At 37.3% G+C, this 18346-nt stretch overlaps 1 protein-coding gene across 2 annotated transcripts; it reads left to right on the top strand.

The window, feature by feature from the left end:
• The first annotated feature begins 26 nt into the window (after window positions 1-26).
• ENKUR (enkurin, TRPC channel interacting protein) lies at window positions 27-17611 on the top strand. 2 transcript variants are annotated; one of them, XM_030008537.2, is made up of 6 exons: window positions 27-215; window positions 252-350; window positions 3708-3853; window positions 7038-7264; window positions 9118-9264; window positions 13386-17611. In XM_030008537.2, exons 2-6 carry the CDS (start codon window positions 274-276, stop codon window positions 13557-13559), a joined length of 771 nt encoding a protein of 256 aa, XP_029864397.1. In that variant the 5' UTR covers window positions 27-215; window positions 252-273; the 3' UTR covers window positions 13560-17611. The 2 variants fall into 2 exon arrangements, with proteins under 2 accessions (XP_029864397.1, XP_029864396.1); XM_030008536.1 differs by having other exon boundaries at window positions 28-204; window positions 241-350.
• The last annotated feature ends 735 nt before the right edge of the window (window positions 17612-18346 follow it).

Below are 18346 nucleotides of genomic sequence, written 5' to 3'. Positions count from 1 at the left end.
CGGAAGCGTGATGGGGTAGGTTCCGCCCCCTCGTGGCTCTGTTACCTAGCAACGGGTTTCCCTAGTAACTGCGGAGACAACCGTGGGCCGGCCCGCGCCTGCCTCGGCGGCCTGAGGGGGCTCAGCGGCGGGAGGGAGCTGTTCCCTGGCGTGGGCCCGGGGCGAGGAGGGAGGAAACGCCAGGCCCCCTCAGCGAGGGGGGCGGCTTCCCCGTGGCCAGAGCCTCTCGGCGAGGTGGGCGCTTCCCCGTGTCCGGGGCCCCTCAGCCCGAGGATGACGACGCAGTGTGCCCAGGAGAGCATCTATAACCTCCTGCCCCGCCTGGAGGAGAAGCCTGTCAAACCTCCCAGGTACGTGGGTGTGACAGTACCACTTGCAGACGCGGTGACTGGTTCTGGCAAGGCAATGCACCTTACGGGTAACATGTATTAAAAAAAAATATCTAGTTTTTGCGTAGTTATTGCTCCTCCTAATGAGTCACTGACTGACATCTGAGGGCTTACAGCCTGCTCCATGAGCTGATGATTCAGTCTGGTATCTTCAATGTCATCTTGTTCATTGACAAAGATTTTACAAAGCACTCTTTCCACTCAGAGGAAAATTACGTGACATCTTTGTTACGCACACTTATAAAAATTTTTCAGTGAGCAGCTGAAAAGTTGGGGTGTTTAAAATTTTTTCTCAGTGCCACACTTCCATTCTTTTCACGTGGCAGGTGTGTCTTCTGACGTCTATTTTGCTCCTCTTTCTCACCCCTTACCTTAAAAACATTAAAAAAGGCCTTTTGCCCCCCTAGTATTAATTCAAGAGTTTTTATAAAATTCGTATTTGATAATATGCAAAGTTATGTTGTTTTTTCAAGTCCCTATTACTTTATGTGAAATAAAGCTGTTACAGCTAGCATTTTCAGTGAAAGGTTAATGTAGGTCATAACTCCATAGCTTTAAAATGGGTAGAAGTACCAGCGACCCTCATTAGAACAAAGACAGTTGTCCATTTTCAGGTAAAAGTGTTCAGACTTGTGAGATTCCTAGTTCTGAACCTTTTCCATATAAAAATAGATCATACATCTTTTTTTGTTTCCAATGTGAATGAACAATACTTTAGGCAGAGGAAAGTGAAATGACAGTATGGCAAGGCACACAGCACACTAAATCTATTCCTGTCCTAATACCATTCAGGGATTTGGATACTCCGTGACCATCAGGTTCAGTTTAGGCAAGGGATTCCTTAGGTTGGATGCCATCTGACTAAATCCCCTTCTGATCTCACTGACTTCTGTTGTCACCCCGCTTCCTGCTTTGGTAATCATGTGCCAAATATCCATCTGGTAACAACAGTGTCAAACCTGGTTAATGGCATTATCTGACCAGTTTTAACTAATGCATACAAAATCTAGGGTCTTTTTTTTTTTCAAATGAAATCATATACATTTCACTCTCAACTGACCAGGTACTACTCAGGAAACCACAGCAAGCATCCTCATCTTCCACAACTTTGATGTCCCAAGATGACACCTAAGGAATAGTAACTGTATTCTTACAAATGTATTGTCTTTTTTTCCCTTTGCCAAATGATGAATGGATTCAGGTTCTGAAGTCCCCCATACCCATGTTTTCTTCCTTGCAACCTTCTCTGATACCTGTTGGTGCATGACAGCATTTAGCCACTTTCTCAGCCTGAAAAGTCACTGAAAAGGTACAACTGCCACAATTCTTTATCCAAAGGAATGCCTATAGCTGTCCACAAAAGACATCTTACCTTATGCCATATGTAATAAACTCAATACCTTCTCATTCACTTTCTCGTTCCAAGACTGTGTGAACCCTACTAGGTCAAACTCCTCATAAAGTCACTACCTTCCTCTACTGTGTGGCTACAATGCCACTCCTAGCAAATGACGAGGAACGCAATTACTTATGAGTGTGGTGGGTTTGTGCCTATGTCTATAGCTGTTTGGCATGAATTGAACAGAAAAAAATAAATAAAACTTCATTCCTTATGATTACAGGTGTTTCTGGAATTATATATAATCTTATGTACATAATCCTCTTTCTGATATTGGAGACCAAATCTCTGGAAGACAAAATAACTCCACATTGTTAATGAAGTCCTCTTACATGTTCTAATGTTATGATCAAGTACAAATACATGTATTGGACATTTCCAGCTCACATACAAAAGCTTTTATCAGTGTTGCTACTATAATTCCCATTCACTTGGCCCAGCATTACATCGTTTCTTTTATACTATTTCAGTATTTCTGTAAAACAGGTTGCATTATATGTAATTGTTTTTGTTCTTTTTTTCCTTACCTGAAAACATGGTATGTTTTTTCATAAACACTTATGTTTTTTCCGTGAAAGAAGAGTGCAATTGTTCATCAGCTTTTATCTACGATAAATTAACATGACGTTTCCTAAAGATGGACAGTTTTTAAAAGGTACAATGAGGTAGCCTGAGCTTCAGGAGCAGGGAGTTCTGCTCCCTCAGGAAAACATCTGTGACAGCTCAGTCCTTCAGATAGAGGCAAGATGCTGCTAATCAGCTAATGATCACCATTTGGCTTCTTTTGGAGAACATGTGTGCATACTTTTGATTAAAGCAGAAGTTACAGTGCCGTGTGCAACATTATACCATAACAGCAGTGTGTGCATACAGCTTTTCATGTCTGAGCCCTTACTGATTTTCAGATTAGCTGTTTCAGTTAGTGCCAAAACCACCACTGATTATAGTAGTTCAGGATCATAATTTGGATCTGTATAATATAAGAAACATACAGTTTGCTGTGCTGTTTCAGAGCAGTCATCCATCTCATCTAATCTCTTATAATAGTCTGTAACAGATGGTTCAACAGGAACATTGAGACAATGATACAGTGGACAGTAATAAGATAAACTGACGATCAAGGACATTCTGTCCAACTCTCAATTACGTTTGACATGTTTTCGGAAGCATGAGGTTTTACATACCTCTAAAATTTGTTTCATCCCATAGAATGAAGCAGTTCTCATTATCAATACGTATCTCATATTTTTTTAAGCCAACTGAGCTTTTCCTTAGATGTGTTTGATTGCTGTGTAAGGCCCTACAATGTACTGCAACTGCAGCTTCTGAAACGGCCGAGATACATTGGCATTTGCATCTTTCTCTTACTACAAACTTTCAAATATAGAAAATCTAGTAAAGTAGGTTCATGATTACTATTTTCCTGTAGATGAACAACAGCTGCATATTTTGGATGCATTTTTGAAAAATATCCACATTAAAAAAACTTTTCAAAATGGAGTTAATTAAAAAATAAAGACCAAAGTGTGTAACACACAACCTCATAAAAATAATTAATTCATGGAAGCAATACTCAAAGCAGTTTATTTCCAAAATTTAGGTCTTGTTGAGTTTCAAAATGTCTATGTTCAGTATTTATATGAACTGTGAGTGCATACAGGAACCATTTCCCAAAGTGTGGTAATACTGACCTTGGAGACACAAGAGAAGAATGAACAAGCAAGCTAACTTCAGAATCAGAAAAACCACTTGTCAGTGCAGTGCTGGGCTTAGCCTTAGTATGGAGGTTGTATGAGTGGTGGCCTTTATTTGGGAAAGAGTACAAAACAAAATAGCTTAGGCTTTTGGCATGACCTACTGAAAAAATGTATGTTCTTTCTGACCTTTAACTTCTTTATGGCTATTTTTTAACATCTAAGGTATATATCCACATTCAGACCATCTGTGAAACATGAAGCAGAGAAAAATAAAGCTCAATGGAAAACTATGGGACCAGCAAAAGTTGCAGTGCCATCTCCAAAAAATTTTCTGCAGAAACATTCAAAAGAACCAAAGCTACCAGCAAGTAAGTGTAGACATGAAATATATGAAATGTATTTTTTTAATTTTAAAATTGATAATATTAATGTTGAAAATAACAGTTAGTTATGGAGAATCAAATTTTTTAAAAATCTAAAATAATTTTTGTATGTTGGGACAGTTTCCATTGTTCCTTTTATAGTATCTATGATACCAAAATTATTTCTTTATTTTACAAAAATGTTTCTTATTTATTGTGTAAAATACTGAAACAAGCAACAAGGAGATTATATACGTGATTAGAAAATACAGTAATTATTTACTGTCATGTGGTACAAAACTAGCTGAAATAAAAGCAAAATTATATCTCTCTTGGCTGCAGCTATTCAGATGTTGAAGACATGCTGATGGTATGTTCTATCCTGCTGATATTTCAATTTGTAATTATATAGTTTAGATTTGTACGTCATTCTTTTCTGCAATAGATCATTAACATTTAAGTAATATGAATGGGGGTATTAGAAGTGAACTAATTGTTTTTAATGCTTGAAGAGATATGGGAAAAGTATGTGTGCCTTTCTTGATGTTATAAGCAACATACAGCTTTTGCTTTTCAGCACTCGTTGTCTGCTCTTAATCCTGTAGCATTAAATTGGCTGGCAGTGTTCAAAGCATATAATTTTTTGGAGACCTGCATGTCACAGAAGTAAGAAATTGGAATATTTTGTTGCAAAATGCATGCTATCTTTGGGCACAAACCGTAATTCTGGGTATAAGGAGTTGACAGTTCTAATGTTCAGCCTCATGGCCGGTTCTGCAAGGGTGGAGTGACCTTCTTAGTGCTGCTGGAGTTCTAAGTACACTGCTGTCAGAATTTATAATTGAGTTACAAAGTTTCAGCTTGAAACTGGTTTTAGCCTGGAAAAATAGAAGAGCTTAACTTACAGTATTAAAAAAAAAGCTGTCTAAGAGAATGTAGGAGTCCAGCACCTGAATTTACATGGCACACACAAATGGCTTTAGCACTGAAAATACAGGCTGTCCCAGGAGGCTTTGGAAGCCTAATGCCTCAGGCAATATGTATTATTAGAACCTTAAGGTAAGCTTTGGTCCCAGAGGTCCTGTAGGCATCCTGGGTCATTTTTGAGTAAAGCCTTCACTTTTTCAGGAAATCTGAACAGTGTTCAGTATACTGGAATGTCATACTTCATGACATCTGAGCATTAATGCTTCCAAGATCAAGACCTTGTTAAATTACCACACTAGCATTTCAGATGGGCATGGGAAAGAAGGTTGATTCACCAATAATTTGGAGCAGTCTGTAAGATCTCTTTTAAGTACTTGTATTATAAAATTAGTGTTATCTACTTCAAATTTGCTATATATTGAGATACAGAACTCTGACTTATTTTTCTCAGACAAGCAGCTCACAATATTTCTATTTCAACTTGTCGATTCAGGGCTTCTTAACAGAAATATGTGCTTAGGTGTTTGCATTTGGAGTCAATGAACCAGAGCCTCAAAATTACTATGACACATCATAGCTTCGATCCAGACTAGTAATTTCATTGCCATGATTAGATCCTAACAGATCTTGAGAAGGAACTGTATCATTAACTCAGAAAGTTCTTGTACTTTGTTGGATGGAATTTCATACCTACCTCAGAGAAGTTACACTGCTTAATCACCTCTTTTAAAGCATGGTACTTTCATCACTTGGAATTTAACCGGTTATCAGTTGTCTAAATGGGATTATGGCATTGTGTTTGTGGTATCTGTGCCGCCTTCAAAACTGGGTTTGATCCAACTAGTTAAAAAATAGATTGCAAGGACAGAACAGAAAGATTGAATTTTTCTCCCTAAAGTCTGGGATAGTGTGATTCTTTAGAGTCTGATTACTCACCACTTCCTTACAAAAGGTGTGTTTCCTAACCTTCAGCTGAATCTTGTTGTATGACTGGACTTGGCATTCATTTTAACCAAGCTTGGTTGCTGGCTGCAGTAGTGGGGCCTCCCAAAGCAGCAAGTGTGCATCAGTGTACTGCAGATAAGGGTAAGCCAGTGCTCACTGAGAGGCTTCAGAGATCTTGTTTCCAAAAAGACATCCTAAGAGAAATAGAGATTTAAGTCTGTGTGTCCTAAAGTACTAAGTTATGGCAAGCTATCAGGTTGTAAAAACAATACCCAGGAAAGCACTGGTTCATGGGGTCAGTATCAGGAAACCAGCTGTTGTAGGAATGAGCTCTGTCACTTGTGACATTACACTTATTTTCTGCCAAAGAACATGAACTCAGACAACCTGAATCAGATCATTATCTCTGATAATGATTGAGTTAGTTACATATAGTGGGAAACATGGTGGGAAATGAATTGTCTTTCATCACTCATCTGAAGTGAGACTACTCAGGAGACTACTGACTTTCTGTTGGTGCCTTGGAGAAAAGATTACACTAAAAAGGAATAGTTTCTATATTATCTGGAGAAAGGAAGGTGAGAAGTTGTTTATGAGTGTTAGGGAGCAGCAAGAGCAGGGCTTTTCCCTAAGGGGAGGTGAGCCAGAAATTGACGGCAACCACAGTGCAGGCTGGGCAATGACCTCACCAACAGAGTGCAGTCCCATCACACCAGAGGCAGGTGAGCAGAGTGGGGTGGTGATGAAAATGTGTCCTATCAATGGCCTAGTGACCATCAGGCAAGATGGGGTAACAGGCCAGGTCCATCCACCGATTCCACATAGCTCTTCAGGAAGAGGGCTAGGGGCAGGCATGGCTGAAACAGCTCAGCCAGGCACTGGCAGCACAGGGCTGAGCTGAAATGGGGTTCCTAAGCCCAAGGGTGTGGGGTGGATGCCCCAGGTGAGACTGGGCAGGGCCATTAATGCCTAAAGGCCCTGACAATGAGCATCTCCAGTAAAAGTAGTTTTAATTACATTTTTAAAAAGTCCGGTACTACTGCAGTTAAGAGGAAATGAGTGACAAAAGAAAATGGGTAAGAAAAACCCATCTAAACCAACATAGTATTTCCTAGATTATGAAACTTCTATTATGCCAAACAAGCATACTCATTTTCATCATAGTACATTCCCAGTCAATTCTTTCATTGTAGATACAGTTGGTTTCTATTTTTATGTAATTTTGTACATAATTTTTCCCTTTTGAAAAATGTAATAACATTAAATTGCAAAGCTCTTCATAGTTATTGCTGAGAATGTTTACATGTTCAATTCACAGGAAAAAAAGAACAGGATAGTAAGAAATTGCCTGCATTATCAGTGCCACGGAGGACAGATCACCCAGTTATGGGAATTCAGAGTAAAAAGAATTTTATAAATAAAAATGCAGTTGCTGCTATCACGGGATTGCCTAAAAAGCCTCAACCTATTTATGTTGATAGAAGACAGGGAGATAAATATCTGCTTGAAACTTCAGGACTTGTTCCAAAATATATTAAAAAAAAGGTAAGTTTTATTAAATTATAGAGGAAATACTAGTAGCAAAGCCTATTTTAGGTTCTCTATTGCATTCTCCTGTGAAATGTTTATGATTCTTTTTGAGATGTTTAGATACCACTGCTGTTTGTAGTAGACCTTTGAAATTCATCAATAAGAAATCACTGGCACTAGAATTGTGCCTTGCCTTTGCTCTGTATTCACTTGCTTATGCTGTCAGAAAAAAATTGGCAGAATGATGCTGCTAAAGCAATAGCATATGTGTTGCATTGGGAACCCAGGGAGCATCTGATGGGGAGACAAATGGAGTTCTGTGATGAATGAATGCTGGCTCTTTAGGAAAGACAGGCAGGGAAGAAGAGGAGGGGTTGCCCTTTGGATGAAGGAGCTGTTTAAATATATGGAGCTCTTCTATGGAATTGGCTGGTTGAGCTTGTGGGTCGGGATCAGAGGAAAGGCCAGTAAGTGCCAAAAGTGTGTTTGTTATGGACCATCCAATCAGGTGAGGAACTGGATGAAATTTCTTTAAGCAGCTTGAGGAAATCTTCTGATCACAGTGCAGCTGCTTAGGGAAGACTTCACCCTCCTTGATATCTGCTGAAGGGACAACACAATGGGATGAAAGCAATCCAAAAAGGTTCCTGGAGTGTGTCAGCAACAGCTTCTTAACACAGATGCTAGATGAGCCAACCAGTGGTCATGCTCTTCTGGTTCTGCTACTTACAAATGAGAAAGAACTGGTCAGAGGTGTGATAATCAATAGTAGTCGTGTTTGCACGGGCCATGAAGTAGTTCAAGATCCCCTCCTCCTCGGGGAGGCAAGTGGTAGTGTACAGACCCTGTACTTCAGGAGAGCAAACATCAGCTTATTCAGGGAACTAGTAGGTAGGACCCCATGGGAGACAGCTCTGAAAAGCAAAGGAGCTTGAGAGAGCTGGCATGCCTGTAAGGACAACGTCATCCAAGCACAAGAACAGTCTGTTCCACTATTCAGGAAAACAAGATGTATTAGGAGTCTGGCTTATTTAAACTGGTAACTCATGACAGAGCATTATGCAAAAAGAGACGTGACGTATGACATAACTCATGACAGGGAAGATGCAAAAAAGCAAACCTGCAACCGTTGCAGTACCTTTGCAGGGCTAAACATATATATAAATGATGCTAGTCATAGTGCCACCCAACGCTAAAAGATTTGTGAATCATTTAGCATTTGGTAGAAAGAAGGTAGACTCCAGTACCTTCTGGCAGAGCTAGATAGGCTTCATTTTACAAAGGATAAGGCAAAATAGATGTGTTCCCCCAAGTATATCTGGGATATTCAGAAATTATTTGTCCTCCCAGAAACACAATTCTGCCACATCCAGAAGGGGATAGTTTATCATTCCTAACTAGTCCAATTTTCATGTATGTGTTAACACTATCACTCTCTTCTATGTCATGGAATGTTCAGCAAAAATCAGGATACAGGAAGGCCTTTCAAAGAAAGTATCTAAGGAATGTGTTTTAGAACATAGAATCTGACACCATATAAAAATGTAAAATAGCTTGCTGTCATTAACAGGTTTCAAACTCCTCACTGAACCATCAGTTCTTATAAATAAACGTTTTGGTTTCTGGATTCTGTTGTCTTCCAAGGTTGTGAAAAGAAATTGAAGGGAATTGTTTATATGTTTTGCTCAGGCTACAAAGACAATCATGTCTGATACTTCTAAGAACACAGTGATTTAAGATTTTATTGCTCAGTAGCGCAAAATTCCATTTCAAGCTGTCTTTGCAAATGTAATATACTATGGATGACAGGTATTTCTTTGTTTCCTTCATAAAAGCACGTATAAGAAACTTCTTCCTTACCCTTATAGGATTATGGTGTTACACCAAAATATGTAACACGGAGAAATGAAGAAATGAAGAGAGCTCAGAAAGAATACGAGGCCAGTATCTTGGAGCATCTCAAGAAAAGAGCCATGAAACGGCTATCTGATGAAGAAAGGAGAAGTCTTCTGCAGGTGCATATTTTGATTTAGTGTAATTAGTAACATGTACAAAATATTAAATAAGGTAATGTCAGTCCATGTAAGTAATAAAAGTATATATTCTATTTTTTAAGTGAAGTGAATGAGTTAGCTACTTTTTCACTAGATGGAGCTGTAGAACAGCTGTAAACTGAACTGAAGGGAGCTGATCTAGCTACATTTTAGTCCAGTTTTACAAGTGCTTCAATTCTGTTAGATCCCTATCCCCCTTAATGACTTGGAATTTCAGTGAAACTTCAAAGGAATGCAGAAAATCACCTATATGGATTTAGTGACAGTTCTGACTCTCTACTTGTGAATCATGGAAAAATATGCCTTTTTTTTTTCCTGATGCATAACATTGACAATTTTATTGGCAGTTTCTATGTTCACATTGTGACCTCACTGACTAAAGTATAAGGTCATGCTTTAAAATGTAGCAAAAACAGAAAACAGAATTAAATTGCAATATACTTGTAGAACTCTGGCTGGAAAAATTGTATTTTGTCAAGCTGTTTTGGATACTGTCTTTCATACAGGTTTTATTGCAGAAGATTTTCTAAAGAGAAATAATACCATAAAATAAATAGAGCGGAAAAGAGACATTTTAAAGTATATCCCATCCTTGAACTGGAATTTCTTATGTCCACATTTTAGCCAAATTTCCTATGAAAATGAGGCTTACATTACTGTGATACCTATTTATCAGTCTGTCCCTTAATAACTTGATCTTAGCAGCCACCTGAAACAAATTAGCAGATGGATGGGCATCTCCAAGGTCCTAAATTCCCATAAAAAAGCCCGCCGAATATTTAGAGAGAAAACACATTGTTTTAACTCACTTGCAAAGATTAACTGGTTAATCAGCAAGACCCAAAATAGCTAGCACAATGGTGTCTCTTGCTTATGCAGCAAGCAGTAGAAGCTAGGAAGGAGTATGAGAGAGAGAGGTGGGGGTATTGCATTGACAGCAATATAAAGAACATAACAGCAAGGGTGAAGATTAAGATATTTTTATGGTGGGAAAGGCATGGGACAAGCTGATGGTCCAGCAAGTTAACTATGCAGCAAAAATATATGTGCAAAAAGGCATGTGAGTTCAGCTGCTCACAGTTCTGCATTTAGTTTTATTAAAATTATGTTCTGTATTTTTCAAATAGAAGAGTGTACTGAAATATTTTTTAATTAAAAAGTTTTTGGATTGTTTTTATTAACTCAGTATTTTCTTTTAATTTTTTCAAAAAAGTTTGCTCTTTCATGGGTCAGATTATTTATACAGTTATATTGTCAGGAGGAATTAGTGTCCCCAGGGTATGTGGCTTCTACCCAGTGCTCAGCTGTAGACATATGGGAATTCCTGTCTTATAAAATAATTGACATTGCTAGTGAACACATGTGCACTATCTGATTTGAAAGAATACGTGGCAATAGATGTCTGAGAACAAAATCAAGCCTCATGAACTTACAAAAATAAAGGGAAATAATTTCTGCCAACATTTTTTGAACTCTCCATTGTGCTTACTTTGGTTGGGATTTTATGAGAATAAAAGAGAGTGTTGATAAATGCAGTACATATTTCTCACTGATCCAGTATGTATTAGAATTCCTTATATAGAGTGAGATATTCAGTTTGTGATCTAGCCCAAAGCAGTAATGGTCAGCATATTACATTGCTGTTGGAGGAGCTCTGAGGGAGACTTTTATGGAGGGGAGTCATGGTCTGCTTTTGGTCTCTCCACTCTGTAGGGATAGAGTAAATTGTGATGAGTGCATGCTCTAATGTGTTTTAAAATTCACTGTTTTAAGTGATTTCCAAACTAGTTTTTACTAATGTACACAAAGAATTATTTAAAAGAAGCTATGAATGACTCTTCTATGAAAGTTTTGGAAATACGGTATTTATTTTCATGAGTATATATTTGTAAACTGTACCTGATGCCTGGTAGACTAGGAGCTTTATTTAAGTACTTTACAGCCTTGGATTGCAAAGACAAGTAGCATTACAAGACAGTAAATAAATAGCCTTGTTGCTCTAAGTTTCACATGTTGAGGTAGGGTTTTTAAATTTATGTAGATATTGGTATATGAAGATTTTTGGAATAACCTTTATGGACAACACTTAGATGCTTAATATGAATATGCAAAAAGCACAAATTGCTATGCAATAAATACACTGTTTTGAATCAGTAAAATATTAGTTCATATTAAAAAGTATGTTTTTCTTAGTATTGGCAGGGAGAGGTAATTTTTTTCTGTTAAATCAATTCATACAGTAGACAAAATCAGACAAGTTTTTTAGCACAAGAGTCCTTGAGTTCTGAAATAGAAGCAACAATCTTCAAAGCTAAATATGTGCTAAGGTAATTCCTTTAAATTTAACTTCAGTATGTTAATCAATTAGCCAGTCTGGGAGAAAAGGTGTTTAATAATAGCAAAGAAGGACATGAGGTTGGAAATCACAGCATGCCATAAAATCAGTATGTCAGTTGAATCTGGTTTTAGTTATGAAGCAGAGTTGAAAACTTTAGTTCCCAAGAGAGTAACTTCAGTTCATTTTTGAAGATACTTTGTGATCTCCTCTAAGGAAACAGAACTGAGAGCCAAAAACATTTTGGAAAAGTGTTTTCTCACTGATAGCCATATTGTATTATTTACTGATAGCTGTATGAGTTCCTTGTAGTAGGTGTGATTATTAAGTTCACCCATATAGGTTTCATGAGGACATTTGATGCACTGAACAAACTCTACTAAATCCTCATATATGCATGTATAGGATGTGTAGATTTTGATTATCCTCTTGAGGAGAGAAAGTAAGAGCAATTGTTGCAGTAATTGTGAAGATGTAAAGAAAAATTTTATTTTTCTACCACAGTCTGGTTCCATTCAGCTTATATTGGTGGATAAAAGTTTGTCTCTGATGTTGAATTAACAAGTTCATGAGTATGTTTCAGATGATTGCATGGGTTTTTTTAGGCAGGGTTTTAGTCTTGGGCTTTTATATATGGAAGATACAGTTCTTTTTATCTAGTAAGGTAATTCTTTGCATAACAGCATTCAAGAGAGGTAGCAGTTACTGAAATTATTGTTGATAGGGTCAGTAACAGCTAGGTTTTTTAGTCCAAATGATAAATAAGTTGCCTACAGATGTTATTGTAAATGTAGATTAGGAAAGGAATGCAATTATTTATAATTTTTTCAAAGTAGTTTGTAGAAGTTAAAATATTGTGGGATCAGTTTGGTGTCCATGGTCTGAGCAAAGTCTCAATTACAGAAAGTGAAGCTGGTTGTGAGATGAACTAAAATGCTGCTGAATTTTGGCTGGAGTTCCAAGTATTGGTGCTCTTGTGATTACTTAAGGTAGGTAACACCACTGTGTATGAGGTGGTGATATCTGTGGTAGCTAGGTTGCTGTTTATAGGGAAGTGGTTTCTGTAGTACAGTTTGTAAGATAATTCCTGTTGCATTTTGGAGAAAAGAAGACATTTGAGTGATAAGAGTTTTGAGGCAGCTTTTATGAATCATAGTAGTTCCTCAGTGAGCATATTAGCATTAGATACAATGGAGCAGTCACAGTTGCCTACCTGTAGATCATTGAAAGCACAGAAAGTCTCTTATATAGAGTAAGGAAGAGTCACTCTTCATTTACCTTGTGCAGTTTTTCTTGAAGATACTGAGGACTGGAAATTAAGTGTACAGAGTTCCTTGAGTTCCTGGTAGGCTACAGAGTTGACTGTTAGTCACATTGACATACTTTTTTTCAGTTTAATATTTTTGTAGCTCGTCCTTCATTGGCTAGTTTAATTATTGTTTTGTTGCCTCTTAAAGACTGTAATTTTTTCTCTCCAAGGCACAGAGTTTTGTAAAGACCATTCCTTATATTGCATCAGAATGAGTCAAAATTATTTCTGTTGCAACCACTTTGACTTTTAAGCATTTAATTAATTTGGTCCAATTAAGATGATTAAACATTATCCATATATTTATCTATTATTTTAACATTGCAGTGACACTCATCAAATGAAATATTAACAAAAAACCCTAGGTAGTTTATATGCATATTGTTCTTAATGAAGTAAGTTTTCCTCATGTATTTCCTTTTCTTGTAATGGCACTAGGGGCTGAAAAAGAACTGGGAAGAAGTGTATCGTGAATTTCAGGGTCTTTCGGTAGAAATAGACACCATACCCAAGAAGATATATAAAGAAAAGCTGGAATCACAGATGAAACAACTGGAGCATGACATAGAAGTAATTGAGAAGCACAAAGTTATCTACATTGCAAATGAGTAAGGACTGTTTTTCAAATATTGCCTCTTTCCTCCTTTTCTTTTTCTCTATCTCTACATCTCCAAGAAGTGCCCCCCTAAATCCTGAGAAGAAATTGACACCGCCAACTATTCAGAAGGAAATATTCAACTAATAAAAGTATGTAGCTTCTTAGAAAAGTTGTTGCGTATAGCTCTCATCTGTATAATTCACAAAACATTTTGAAATAAAATTCTTAGTTAAACTTTGAGTATAAAAACATTAATTTAATCTATTATTCTTTCTAATTATTAAACTACTAAGATTTCTATAAACATCATAGAAAAAGCATAAAAAATAGTTTCATATGTTTGGAGCACTTGTTTCCTTGCATAGCCAAAACAAAGTGAAATAATTGGCTGCTGAAACAGCCTGGTAAATATAACTTCAGGGTGGGATGGCTTCTGGACTAGTTATTAAAGAGCTGTTGTGCTTTACTTAAAAGCTTGAGTGGTTGTATTTCTAAACAGCTTGGCTTCTGCATAACATTTTGTGTACTCATTTTTTTGTTACCAAAACCAGTTTTTATGGTGGAAGCCCATAATAATATAGACTTCACGCAATACAGATACCACATGTCGCTTGCTGTGTGTGTTTATGCATAAATAATTTGGTAATACTATAGTAAATCTACCACTAAAGTAGAAAAATGTGTTTTGATTGCTATTATGTGTGTAATGTTAGAATGAAAGCAATATACTAGCATGTGAGTCAAGACCTAGGCAGAAATTATATCAGCATACTATAGTGCAATTATTTGCATAAAAAGAAAAATTGTTTTTCTTTCCTACTGCTTAACCTTTGCTTCAGAACACAGCTTTTTCTGTATGGTATCAATCATTACCACCAGCAGCTGTTGTGACATCATAGTATCTGACATCAGCACAGGATGAAGTAAAAAAAACTCAAATGAACTATTAAAAGCCAAATTTTCACGTACATTAAATTCCTTTCATAAATTTGTCAGGGAATGGCTTTGAAGACTTCACAGTGATTCTAGGCTATATTTCTTGTGCATCTTAAACTTCTCTATGACATGCACTAGGAAAGTGTGGGTGAGCAGGAATGTGTATTTTGTTCTTTGTAACTTACTGTTAAGCAATCATGTTTATTTTTGAAAGATATAAGCTCGAGGAAAGCTGTGGTTTTGTAAAATATGGATTCATTTATTGTTTACTCAAAAGAATGACTTATACTGTATATTTTAACAAAACCACACCAATTATAAGCACTTAATAACATGTCACATTATCTCCTAGTGAAGTACAAGATGCCTTTCTTAAGAAATGCAATATAATCAAACATGGCTGTTTCTTGTGGCTTAAAAAGCTAGATTTTACTCCAAAACAGCATGCATTCCCACTGCCTCACTCTCAGCTTTTAGTTACTCATAGATGATTTGGCTGAGTTAGGTTGAGGATCTGGATTTGGTTCTTCCATTTATCATCAGTGCTAACTTTATGGAAATGCAAAGTAGGTGATGGCCTATCCCAAAATTTGGGACAAGCAACTAGGCCACACTTGGAAACATTCATCATTCACCAGTAATAAAGACTGCTTTTTAAAAATGTCAGAAGGATATTAGTATATTATTGGGAAGTTAGGAAGTGAACAGGAAGGGATGCAAAAAGTATTCCTGCTTAACAGGAGGAGAGACTAAAGCCAGTGCACTTCTGTAGCTGAGTGGGCTGTCACTAGTTTCTTTCAACAGTACTGTGGGGGTTTTTTTGCATAAACCTCATATAGTGTTTTGCAGGTAGTTGCTGCCACACAGGATGTTCCCCTCTTGATACGTGTGAATAGCTTCTGTCACCCTGTGGGGAGGTTATAACTCCTGCCATCTATTTTGATGTGTATTCCATGCAACCTACCAACACTTCCGATTATGGAAAAAATATATTATAATGAAAACCATTGAAAATACACACAGAAGGATAACATTCTTACCCTTTAACTCTCTCTGGGAAGTTTGACAAAATTTACAGAATCTGAAGAATGTAACTCTGTATATGTTCAGGAAATGCCAATAATTGAAGGTGTAACGTTCATGAATCAACTAATACGTAACATCAGTATAACTAAAGCAAAAAGGTGAGTAAACTCAATTGTTCTGATAGAATTGTTCCTTCATAAAAGATATTAAATATTAACAGAAACAAGTCTGTCCACAGGCTAAAAAGTAGCACTACCAGTTGAAACGTTCTCTAAATTCACTAGTCAATTACTGATAATCAATGAAATAATGAGAAAGAAAATCAACAAAATGCTTCTAGTACTTCATAATTATCAAACTGGTATTTTTAAATGGTCCATATTAAATTGGATAACCATCACAAAACACATGCTAAACGGGATATGAATGCTGTGTTGGTCAATAAGAGTTATGTTGCCACAAACTGAAGATATTTCCTGTTGGAAGTTGTGCATGACAAAACTGTGTATCTATTTTTTAAAAATAGCAACATGAAATTATGATAAATATCTCACTGGCTGTTCTTCAGAATGGAACTATTTATATCCAGGAAGGATGGGATCAGATATGGCATCATCACAAACACAGGGAGTTCCTGATCCTATGGCTCCAATAGAGCTGCCTCGAGCAAGCATCAGATCTGACAGGAGCATATGGGCTCCATGTGGCTGGTCTCAAGGCACAGTGGTTTCTTGGACTATACATGAATTCCTGGGGACTAAGTCTGGGACAGTTCCTCAAAATCTTCCTTGCAGAGGGGTAACCTCATTCCCCTCACGAAACAGTAAGGGCAAAATTCTGTGGGAGAAATAATATGGGATAAATTCCTCACTGATTTAATTTTACTCAGTCTCTGCATGTGGGTTTTATTGTAGGAGGGTATGTTCTGGCCCTTTGTATATTTTTGTGAAAAACTGGTATCACAAACTGCTGCTGTGATCGCTCTGCCACAAAGCTAAAATCTAGTCCTTTCACTGGGGTATGTTTCAGGGAAAAGAACATATCTAACAATTTCAGCCCTAATGAAGGCAGACATCTTTCAGATAAGAAAATTTCACATATATGCAGATTAATGGGAGTCCTAGATAAATGCTAGTCCTAGTCAATGCTTTCATCTTCGGCTTTATGATGTTTATTAATAATATAATTACAGGAGAGACAGGTGGCAAAACCTATTATTAAGGTTGCCTGACATTTCCCATAGTCAAGGAAGCCAGCTGCTGAGCCCTGCAGCTGATTGGGACCATCCACCCCAGTAACTAGAGGCGTATTGAGCCTGACCAAGCTAAGGAGGACTGGCCATTTCTCCCCATGAGTGGGCATCCAAGGTAGTGATGTATACTTGACTGCTGAATGCCTAGATTGTATTTTTTTTTCATTCTGTCTCGATCTGGCTCCAGGTCCTTTTTGTTATGTAATGTTATGTAAATAAAATGTGAGTAAATTCAGGATTTTCATCCTCCAGGCTAAGCAGTGGCATTACCGTAGGAATCCAAGGTGAGCTGAGTTTCTTGTTTGTGTTTTTTGCTTTACTGTTTAAAGGGTGCTGAAGTAAATGTGACTTCCATTTCACCACATTATAAAAAACACACTTCATTTTTTCTTCTAGACTGTACCTCCAACAAATGGTTGTAGACAAGCAGGCATAGCCAAAGAGTAGACTACATTCATGTCAGCTGGTCTTCTTGATGCTGCTATGAGGATGAACTCCTGTTCAGTTACAGTACTAGCCTGTGTTGTTAATTCGTTATTCCATGCCTGCCTCCACATTGACTCCACAGCATGGAGAAATTCACACAAACATGCAAACACTGGAATAACTTTGTCTTCAAATCCTTCCTCGAATGTTCTTTGCAATGGTGCCCACCAAGAATTTAACAACAGCTGAGCTGCTGGTGAGCTGAGATTAGGGCTTATCTTGCTGACCTGTGCAGTTTCCTTGAACTCCCCTGGCACTGTAGCCAGTCATTTCTTGTCTTAGGCTTAGATTGTAAGTTATCTGTTGTGTGGATCATCTTTTTCTCTCTTTGCTTAGTGTCTGACACAATAAAGTTTTTGTCTGTAAGTAGAGCTTCTACGTGCTTATAATAATATTAAATATGATCATCTGGGGGATGAATTAAGACCATGCAATAAAGGGAACAGATTCAAGTTGTTTACTAAAAGGATCTGTTTTCCAAGAACCCTCATCTCATTTGTTTCAGCAACTGGAAAGTAGGAGCTGAAGGAAGAGAAATGAAATGTAAAGCACTTAACTTATTCCCTAGAGCAATATGATTTATTCATATCTTTGTCATAGAATGTTTTTGAAATGCAACTGTAAATGACTTATACCTGGCTTTTTCACTGGTAGCCATTAATACTGCATTTCTCATTTTTGAGGTTCCTGAATTCTGTGATTTGAGCCCATATGTTTTAAATACAGGATATATGTGCCTAAAGTTAGAAGCTATGCTTTGAACCTAGACAGCACTATATAATAGTTTGAAAGCTATTGTCTCAAACTGGTCACTCAAAATTAATGAAAATAATGTTTAAATTACTCTTGCTAGGTGAGAGCCCCATATGGAAATTTCAGGTGACTCAATCCTCTAATTCCCAGAGCTGCTGTAAAGATAGACAAGTACCTCTAGAACTGTTCCCATATTGCTTCGAGGGTCGTATTAAAGCTGAGGAAGCAATGTAATAATTCTCTCTTCAGAGGAAAAAAATTCAGTAGTGTTCAACATGTGGCCCCAAGCACTGCACAATGAAGAAACAACCACATTTTGCTGTTTGCTCAGGAAGAATGGTCTGTCTT

Source organism: Aquila chrysaetos, chromosome 3 (assembly GCF_900496995.4).
Source record: "Aquila chrysaetos chrysaetos chromosome 3, bAquChr1.4, whole genome shotgun sequence".
Classification (NCBI taxonomy): Eukaryota; Metazoa; Chordata; class Aves; order Accipitriformes; family Accipitridae; genus Aquila; species Aquila chrysaetos.
Note: the sequence above shows the minus strand (reverse complement) of the source record. Positions and strands in the feature narration are given on the sequence as shown.

Bases quoted from the DNA above. Each gene is read 5' to 3' on its own strand.
- ENKUR (XM_030008537.2), top strand. From the start codon at position 274: ATGACGACGCAGTGTGCCCAGGAGAGCATCTATAACCTCCTGCCCCGC. The intron at 351-3,707 runs GTACGTGGGTGT...TTAACATCTAAG, and splicing joins AAGCCTGTCAAACCTCCCAG to GTATATATCCACATTCAGAC. The intron at 3,854-7,037 runs GTAAGTGTAGAC...TTCAATTCACAG, and splicing joins AGAACCAAAGCTACCAGCAA to GAAAAAAAGAACAGGATAGT.